The 10167-nt window shown below is 39.9% G+C and overlaps 1 protein-coding gene across 3 annotated transcripts in view; it reads right to left on the bottom strand.

Moving 5' to 3' along the window:
- Nucleotides 1-747: 747 nt before the first annotated feature.
- The window catches only part of trappc9 (trafficking protein particle complex subunit 9), a 250150-nt gene continuing 240730 nt past the window's right edge, over nt 748-10167 (bottom strand). For all 3 annotated transcript variants that reach the window (XM_042506368.1, XM_042506370.1, XM_042506369.1), the window contains 2 exons: nt 4739-4962; nt 748-2507 (listed from right to left, as the gene is read on the bottom strand). In XM_042506368.1, the coding sequence (XP_042362302.1) occupies nt 2328-2507; nt 4739-4962 (404 nt within the window). In that variant the 3' untranslated portion in view covers nt 748-2327. The remainder of the gene's footprint in view (nt 2508-4738; nt 4963-10167) is intronic.

Raw genomic sequence — 10167 nt, 5'->3', positions numbered from 1 at the left:
TTGTGAAAGACTATCAGAAATTCTTCAGACATCACTGAGAATCAGAATTGGAGGAAAAACATTTTGTTGCCAACACTGTAGTGACAAAAACTGCAGTTCCTCAAGTGTTAGTCAGTCCCCATAGACCCTCATGTTAAAATGCTTAACTTTGCGGTTTTTGTACAGCCTGGTACAAAAAACAGTCTCTACAGCTTATTTCTAATTTATGCAAAATTACGGGCGTGGCTGCTCTGAGTTTACTATATTAGCTAATGCTGGGACTAGCTGAAACCTTAAAGGAAGTCAGATTGTTACTGGAGGACAGAATCCCAGATAGATAACTTGTAGCACTCTAAGTATTTCTGTGGGTATACTGGTTAATTTCCAGTTCATCAGAAAGCACAATATACTAATAAACCACTTAAGGTTTTTTTTTCAATTGTGACATTATTTAATGCACCGATGTTTGAAAATGTCAAAGAAAGCTTAACAGAAAATGTTTGTGTTGACTTGTAAAGTCTCACTGGACACCAGCACATTTTTCAGTCCCTGTACAAACAAATGCTAAAAAGGATTATTAGTCAGCAATGTTTTGCCGGGTAATCACTGTTTATGGATTTTGGTCTAAGTGAATGTCAGACTTGAGCTTCCCAAAATGCTGAGGTGATAAAGGTCATTTCAGCAGGCAGAAAATGAAGATGAACACAGAGCTATAATGGCGGGGACAGACAAACGTTAAGAGTTAAATAATATCAAAACAAACAAAGGTCAATTCTTTTGACATTTATTTACAACAATTGAAGTCAAACGTAATGATAGGCTAATCTAAGACAGTCAGATTCATCAGTAATTCAGTGTCAGCTGGCACAAAGAGAGAAAGAGAAAATGTGCATACAGCAGTAGAAATAAATATTTTTTATGTGTACATAACTGGCTATAGATTCGGGTTAACCACATTTTCCAGTGTTGGTTTGCAGAATAATTTTTTTTCCTTCTCTTTTGAAAGTTATTTTGCCAGTCGCAATACCAGTTAAAAACTATACTCAATAAATGGCACTGTGATTAACAAATTAAACTGTGATGGATAGGGAAAAGTGTGATGATGATGATATTAGTGCTCTGCTGCACTGAAAAGTGGACATATTCAGTTGTTGCCAGAAACTTGGTAGCAAAATGACTATTTGCATTTCATGACCTAGCTGTAATTGATTGCGACTTGCCCAGTTAGCTAGCAGTCAGCTGACTATCAGTTAGTGTGCAAGCTAGCTAGCTAGCAAAGCACACACTGAAAAGAAAGATGTTTACATAATTAATTCATAAAAAAACAAATGTAGCATCAATTCCTGTTCCATGATTGACAATACAAACCATACAGCTTCTATTTTGTGGAAAAGTTTAAACTTCAGCAAAATACAAAATTGGACAGTGCAACTCAGCTAACAGTACAGCTCACTTCAAGCTTGTTTTGAATTAAAGGCTGTCCAAATATGCTGTTTGGGCAGTGTTCCCTTCTTTACTATAATAGTGCTGGGGTCACCCTTTAGCTTTTGTAAGAGACGCTTCAGGCTTTCAAACTCCAATGCAGACCTATCTGCATAAGATTTAGAAGTTCAGAGCAACAGATTTAGTATAAAGCATGGGAAAGTATGCTTGAGGTGGATGGGTCCAACAAGCACAGGACTTACCCAAAAGACAGGGGTTTGTGTCCTGTGTGAAACTAAGAGTCAACATGGAGTTCTTTTATCACTTCAGTCATTAGTCAAGTGACTAATGTGACAACCGCAAACTTTTCCGAACCTCAACCAAGTTGTTTTGTCGCCTAAACTAACCACAGACCTCTTCTTAGTCACGCGAGTCCACTTAATATACCGCTGACCCCCTCTGTGTTATCACAGTGATGGCTTTATCATGAGTAGGGATAAATTATCTCCATTTTGGACTGTCTGCCTTAATTTTGGTCCAAGGTGTGAATTCATGTGTCACAACTCAAGGCCAAAGAGTAAGGCAAATTTACTTTGTTTCCACAGGTGAGTTGCAGTGATTCCACAGAAATAAGCGTTAATTAGGTCCGGATGCGTTAAGAAAGAAAAGAAAGCGGCCTGTTTTTATTCACCCCAGACAGCTGCCAAATTGTACAGATGTTACCTGTATCATCAGCTACATAGCAACATTCACTGACCGTGTCAAGGAGTGTGTCCGTGTGAGTTTGAGCCATTGCGCTCAACTGTGCGCATGCTGAAACCTTTAACAAAATGTTATTTACATGTGATTCAGCTCATAAGGATATTGTCTTTATAGAGGACATCATCATCAAAACTCTCTGCGCTCTTTTTATGGCCACTCAGCCCTCAGGCCCCGGCCTGTAGCGGAGTGTCCAGAGCTCTGATGTGGACGCTGGGCAAAGTGAACCAGGCTAAAGGAAGCTCTCGTCCGGCACTGTCATCCTGGAACTTGATGTTAAGGTAGAAATCTCCAGTGTAGAGGAAGAGCAGGGCACCCACACAGACAGAGTTTTCTTTGGGTTTCACCTGGTGATGGCAAAGACAGACGGCAATCAGAATCATTAGGCGCCACCTTTCAGTAGTTCCATAATGAAGCTGGCACACAGTCAGCCAGAGAGAAGCCAGCAGGGGAGTCGGTTTGAAGCTTACTGTGGCTTTGATGAAAAGGTACTGACAAGTGCAGCGTTTCCATGTTCAGTTGAGAACAATCCCCAAAATGAAGTTGTTTTGCACATTCAGGGAATATGGGGAATTCATTCATGCTTTCATGTGCTTTTTAGACCATAAGCTCTTTGTTCTGGCATCAACTGAGCAGCTTTTCATCGCCTCCAGCTTGTTCATTCAGGAGTGAGAACGTGTTGCAGACAAAGGCTCTCTTCTAGGATCTCTTCTCCGACAAGGTTCTTTTTAATCTACAGACTTCAACCATGACCTTTACAATCATGAACCTTTGTTTCTTTTTTTTTGTTTTTATCCTATTTTGCTAAACACCTTCCAGTATGGATATCTGAATGTTTTTCCTGCCTCCTCGTCAGTCACTGGTTTCATTTCAAGTCACGATTTACAGTGACTTGTTCTATGCCTAAATTATGTAATCCATCAAAGCCAAAGTCATGTCTGCCTCTACTGTTCCCAGAGGTACATTAATGTGCATGCTATAGCCGGCACTGCAATAAAACACAATGTTCATTACAATTCCGACAAAAGTAAAAGCAGCCATGATTACATAACTCAACCATAAATCTCAGCAAGTATGTAGAAAGAAGGGAGAAAACAATTTAAAACATGATGATATGCTTTTATGTTTATTTTATTTATTTTATTTTTTTACCATCTGCGACAACATTGCAACGCCTGGTACTGTTTTCACCACGAGTGTATGTGCGTGTGTGACATCTATTGTAGCGGAACTATCACAAAGGCCGTTTTGAGTGTTTCACGTGATTATGTCTGTCTGTCTGTGGACAGATTTTTGTCACCGCGGTGGGTTTTTTTTAGCCCCTCTTTTTTATCTTGTGTGTATGTGTGTGTGTGTCCTCTCTTTATTAGTCTGTGTCCTGTCTCTATATCAGATAATTTTACTGGTCTGTGAACATAGCGCAGGCGGAACTCGTCATGAGTTCTGTCCCCCTCAGTAGAAGTTTGAGGAGTTTCAGTTGCAAGGTAACTGATCTGTCAATCAAGTCAGGGCTGATTTGATTGACTAACGATAGGAGCTGCTGCAGCAGAAGCATAGACTTTTTAGAGTGCAATTGACAATTAAGTTTCACTTTCACAGTGCATGAAGTTCTGCTGCTCTGTCTGTGCCCAGAGTAGGCCCAACTGACATCTGTCCATTTAATGCAGGTGTAAAAGGTTCTGTTCTGTGCATGTGTGTGTGTAGTTTGGGGCTGTGTATGTGATATGTAAATGACACAGGGGAAAAAATTGAATTCCCCCTCTTGGATTATTAAAGTATGCAATTCTTCCTCTTTTTTCCTTCTACTCAACTGTCAGTCTCCAACGATACAAAAATCAATACATGGCAGCAGATGTTTTAGTTGTGGCAGGCCACCACATGTAATGTTATGCTTTCAGAACATGTTTTTTCAAATACTTAAATATACATGGGGCATGGTCATCAGCAGTATCACATACATACAAACAAGTGTTTGATTGTCACATTTAAGAAGAGCTGATCAAATTAGGTGATTCATAAATTAGAAGAGCAGCTGCTGCAAACGCAAGTCAAAGCAAACTTTCCTCTGCTGCTGTCACATAGGTTAGACACAACGCTCAAACGTGGTGTGTGCACTTTACATGGAAGTGCAGTAGGGTGGAGAAATGATATACAATACTGAAACTATATGAAATATCTAACAGTCAAGTTTCACTTAAACGCACTTGGCACCCTGCTGCTCCATCTGTGCCTAGAGTATGCTCTGTTGCAAAAGAGAGATGGAGCCTCAAAACTCAAAAATCTATAAGTGGTGTAAACTGTGCAAATCACTGACATGTGCTGTTGGTACGCTTTTGCTCTGTGGTAATGTTGGGGCAACACTTAACTCTATTTAACATTTATGAGCAGTATTTAAACATTTAAAACTCTAAATGGTTAAGTATGTAGTGCTAAGCAAATATTAACAACTATAACTTCTCTTGTCAGCACCCACTAGTGGGGGCTGGTGCATTAAACAGAGAAGTTATAAATGTCACTGTGCCATTTTAAGTAAACACTTAAAACGGCACAATGACATCAATTCCCAGCCCTTACTAACCTTGTCAATGTAGAAGGTGTTGGAGCCGATGAAGGTGACAGCGTCCTCCAGATCGTAGTTCTGGACGCCGTTCTGGTAGTCCTGATAGGGCACCACAGTCAGAGCCAGGGGGCCCACTGAGTTCTTGCTCAGATTGGTCAGTTTTACCTCCAGGGTCACCGCATCACCCGCTTTACAGTCGGCAATGACATCACAGTCACACGGCTTCCCATTCACCAACACATCTGGACACAGAGGAGACAAAAAAAGAAAAGGGGATTAGCAGGCCCCAAACGGAGGCTTTTTTTGTCTTACATTCTGTACAAAACTGGAACTCTGAAGAATTTGGCAGGGAATTAAGACCGTTCAAACCAACATTTGAATCTCGCGCACAGCCATTCACAGGGTTCCCATTCAATCTCCATTTCATTTGTATTCATCAAAACCTAAGCTGACCATTAATGGTCTATCATAGTGCTTCTGCAGGAGTATCAATAGGCTTTGTTTGTCCTAAAATACATTTTATTGACATGAGCGGAGAGTGCCGGAGCTGTGGGTATTAAGCTGAATTCCCTCCTGTTAATCTCATGCATGACTAATTTCTGTTAAGAACCAACAAGATTGTTGGAACAATCCAAACGTGTGACAAACAAACACACACACACACACACACACACACACACACACACACACACACACACACACACACACAAAGTACATTCCTCTCTTCCCACACAGCTATACCTCCCTCTCTCCTGTCGCAACCAACCAAGAAACAAAGAGTGAGTTCAATTCAATTCAGCTAATGTGTGGCCAGTCACTGCTGATGTGGCCTCTATTTGGCTAAGGTGCAGAGGGAGACACAATGATTTGTTTTGAACAACGAGCTCAGTGAACCGAGCTCCAGCGCGCTCCTGCCGGGGCCGAGGAGGAGACTGACTCTGAACGTGGGGGATTCAGGGGCGCCGGGAGAGATCACCCGAGTGATGACGAGAATAACGCCGGCCTACACACACACACAAAACACACACGCACAAACCACTTGTCATACGCTTTCTAGTGTCACGCCCGGAGCTGTGATAAACACTGTGAGTCAGAGCGGCTGAGCCTTGTGTGACAGCCTGATGAAAGAGACGAGCTGTGTTTGGTGCCGCCAGTGTGCCGATCTGTTGCGTACCGTGAGGGGTGGGGGGCTGTGGAGGGGTGGGGGAGTATGAAGATAGACAAACCATCCAGCAGGAGGGGGTGGGTGGTGGTGGGGTGTGGGCGACTGAGGCCGTGCTGTCACAGTCAGAGAGAGAGCCCCAGGGAGGCTGGAGCTACAGGAGGGTGACATTCAGCTCAACGTCTGTATTAAAAACACACTTCACTCAACACAGACAACCAGCAGCACTCACTCACTGAGTGGCTCTGAGGAGGCCTTTCTTCTCTTTTTTTGAAGAAAGATAAAAATGTTTTTCTAGATTTGGAATGATGTATTAGTTGGCTGAAACTGGCCTTTATGGAAAGGTTCTTTCAAGTAAATGTAGGGTAGATGTGGTAAATATTCCGATTACACCCTGTACATTATTTATCATTTCAACATTGGTATCGGCCAAATTTCGCCTAATTGACCACTATCAGCTGACAGATGACATTTACCAATGGCGGCGGCTGATGTTTACCTACTGTGTCACATCAGCTTTGCGCAGACTGAAAAGCAGGGCTTGAGACTAATGTTGTCCCAGGGAAAATGTGTTTGTGACAAACAGAGATTGTCAACAGGATGCCTTTAGGACAAAAAGATGCAGTAAAACTCACTATCAGTTTTTTAGTTTTGAAGCCTTGAGTTTGGAGTTTCAGCCAACACTGTCTTTTTTGGAGCCAGAAGGGACCATATTTGGGCAAGAGGTTGGAGCTGTGGAGAAGCGAGGGGTGGATTTGACTTAGAAGCTGAGGATGCTATAAGCGGACAGCCTGTCACCTAAAGCAGCCCACAATTAAATAAGTGACATTTTAAGCATTATTATATTGTGAACAAGTGTGTTTGTAAAAAAAATTCACCCCCTGCACTGTTTTCATGACACTTTCAAGACAAAACCAGGCTGTAAACATGTTTATTTCTGCTTTAAAGTTTGGCATTTTAACATGGGGTCATGAGGTCATAGAGGATTTGTTTTGGAGCCAGCCTCAAGTAATCATTAGAGGAAATGCAGTTTTTGACACTTCTGCGCTGGCTTAATTTTTCAGCCTCTGAGGTTGCCTCTTTGGTGGCTTTAACAGCTAACGGAGGTTGCATTGAGTTACACCATAATGCATTCAAACTGTATTCAGTAAGAATGAGTGTTGGGCGGAGATAAATTACAATATACTCATGATTTGTTCAAATGCAATCATGTAATTTTTTTATTTTTAATGGGAAATAAGTACAGTTGTTTGAAGGAGACATTTGTTGATGCGTTAACAGCATACTGTCATATGAACTTTAATGCTTTGTGTATTTTATTTTGTATTTTTGTGTATTCCATTTTATGATCTTTTTTTGACATTTATAAATTGTCTCTGAGTACCTTGAAAAACACTGTATAAATAAAATGTATTATATAATATAGATATTAGAAAAAGAATTGATGTATGTAGTAAACTATATATAACTAAACTAACTAACTTTATATAACTAAATGAAGTGGGGTTTTTTGTGCATGATTGAATTTGTGCTCATTCAAAGGCAGTGTGATGAAGAATTTAATTTCAGTTTTTGTAGCCAAATTTTCCTTGTTTCACTGGCACTAAATTGTGATTAAATAATAGCAAAAAAAAAAAATAAATAAATAAATAGACAGCAACAATAAAACAGCTCTATCTGCCCAGAATTTCACAATTGGTGCACCCTTTCCATTGTACTACTTATCTATGAGGTTATCAAATGAAACATGACCATATCACTGGATAGTATAAAAACTATTAGAGCAGGTCTGGTTTACACGTTCTTGTTGTGTAAAGTTGTATTAGCCACGTGGCCACATTAAAAACAGGATGAATAGTGCTTTAAGAGCATTTTTGTTTTAGCTCAAACAAAGCGTATATGAAAATGTCTGTATTTTTGTTTTTGCTGAAAGACCTCTGATGATAGTGTACTTAGAAACCTATGCACACACACAAACACACACATGCATCCACACATACAGTAAAACACAATCCTTTCATAGCTGGTGGCACCGAGCCTATAGTGACACCTAAGCAAGTAGTTATATTTAGTTTGTTCAAAGTCTTGTTGCTAGGAGATGTGCAAATTATAGGTAGCCTACATTGGCTCTAGAACTGGAAATAAATTCTTTCACAGCGAAATTTAAAGCGAACAAAAGAGAATGGTTAGTCTGTAATGAGCTGATGAACTCCCACACACACAAGATTCAGTCACACACACACACACCCACAGATTAAATACTCGCTACAGAGCTTCTCTTACTCTGCTATCCTGGACTGTGTATCAGCACCAAGGCAATCAACCGATTAAGATAACAAACGCAGAAAAACAAGTAGTGGGAAGAAACGGCTGCCTACTCTGTTGAGGAAAACCGCAAATGTGTTAAAAATGCATGAACTTAACCATACACATTATCAAAGGAAAAAAATCTATTCAATTGTGGTAAATTGGTACTGATGAGATGAGACAGCATTTGCTAATATTCAAGTTTTGGACAACTCATCCTTTACGTAACCTTGACAACAAATAGATCAACCAAGAATGGAAACATCGCGGCTTCCGATTGGTTGTGATTCTCTGGGGAATCTCAGCGAACATCTTTGCATCTCCGCAGAGAGGACGCTAAAGGTCACGACAAAACACTGCTTTATAAAAGCATCTGCTGTGTGTTTCCTGTTGTGCCGAGCTGAGTGCTGTAGTGCTGCTGCACCAATGCTCTCTAAGTTGCCTCTACAATCGTCTGGTAAAAACTGCAGGTATACCCGGGAATGACGTGTCCCCAGAGGCTTAACTCTTTAACAGTCTCACCAAGAAATACTTTTGCAATTACAAATTAAAACATAGACTGTAGGATATGTTAACAAAATGCATCAATTTATTAATAAAAAAAACATTTTCCTAGTATAACGCTTTGTAAAAATGTGCAAAAATCAATGTAAAATAATATAAATCTAAAAATAAGAGTGTGGTCATGCAATAAACACATCAAAATAAATAAGAAATTAAAATTAATAAAAAATCTGTTTAGAATTTATGTTCAAAAACTAATCGACAATGTTATAAAAATCTGAAAATAAGATTAATGGAATAAAATACATAAATAAACAAAATAAATTTAAAAAACATAAAAACAAATACAAATAATTATGACTCTAACAACAAAATCTGTTTAAAATGTATGGTTGAAAAAAACAAATAGTCAATTCAATATAATAAAAATTGAATTGAATAGAATTACAGTTTAATCACAATACTATTATACATCTTATAAAAACATCTGTATAAAATTAAACTGGGTTTTTCAAAGTTTTTAGAGAAGCAATTTGATGACGTTTGATAATAGTTGATCATTATATTTAAATCAAACTAGAGGACTATATTTTTATGTTCTGCAAAGTATCAAATTTCAGTTTGCGGGCATTTCCTGCCAAGTTATTAATTGCCCTTTTTCCCTGTGTTTTTTTTTTTTTTTTTTTAAAGAAACCAAACCAATTTGCCCACGTTTCAAAGTTTAAATGCCTGTGAAAGACGTCTGAAAGGAAAATTATGTCGATCCAGGTTTCAAAGGGTTAACATCCTAGCTGCACACTCCTTTTCTCAACTACAAAAATGAAATGAAGAGAGGACTTTTTTTTTCCTCAGATGATGATACTAGCTGGAGGGAGGAGGGAAACGGGAGAAAAGAAAATGAAGCTGTAAGGACGCTTCAGAGGAGCAGTTTGGCACATTAGAAGATCTGTACTAATAAAACAGTCCACAAAACACAGAATAGGTAAATGTCAGCAGGGAGGAGGAGAAACATCACTGTGACTACATACAGCTCCAACAAGTGCTGCAAGAGAAACAGGTGCTTCTCAGAGTGAGTGTGGAAGAATCGACTTGGGACTGAAGTTCATTTTTAGTGCATTGATTTGCTGTGATGTGACAGTTTCATTAATAATTTGCAAGTGAAGAATTGATCTGTTTAATCATCCTGCCTGGGCTCGCGTGCTGCACTTACAACATGTTACGTAACACGTGTTGCTGTCTTTCACGTTCGCGCGCGCACAGCTCTGCCCAGATGCCCTGCGCTGCGGCAGGCGTCGCCACAGCAACCAGGAGAGAAACAGAGCGCGCGCGGGGGAGAGGGAGAGAGACGACACCTATCTCCTGTATGAGTATGAGCTACAGATCAAACTGCGGCTCGAGGGATTAAACGAGCCTCTCCGCCCCTCTCGGTATCGCTGCTGTCACCCCTGAAGATAAAGATGACAGCCGTCACTCG

This window comes from Plectropomus leopardus, chromosome 18 (assembly GCF_008729295.1).
Source record: "Plectropomus leopardus isolate mb chromosome 18, YSFRI_Pleo_2.0, whole genome shotgun sequence".
Classification (NCBI taxonomy): Eukaryota; Metazoa; Chordata; class Actinopteri; order Perciformes; family Serranidae; genus Plectropomus; species Plectropomus leopardus.
The sequence above is the reverse complement of the archived record's forward strand: the minus strand, read 5'-3'. Positions and strand labels throughout refer to the sequence as shown.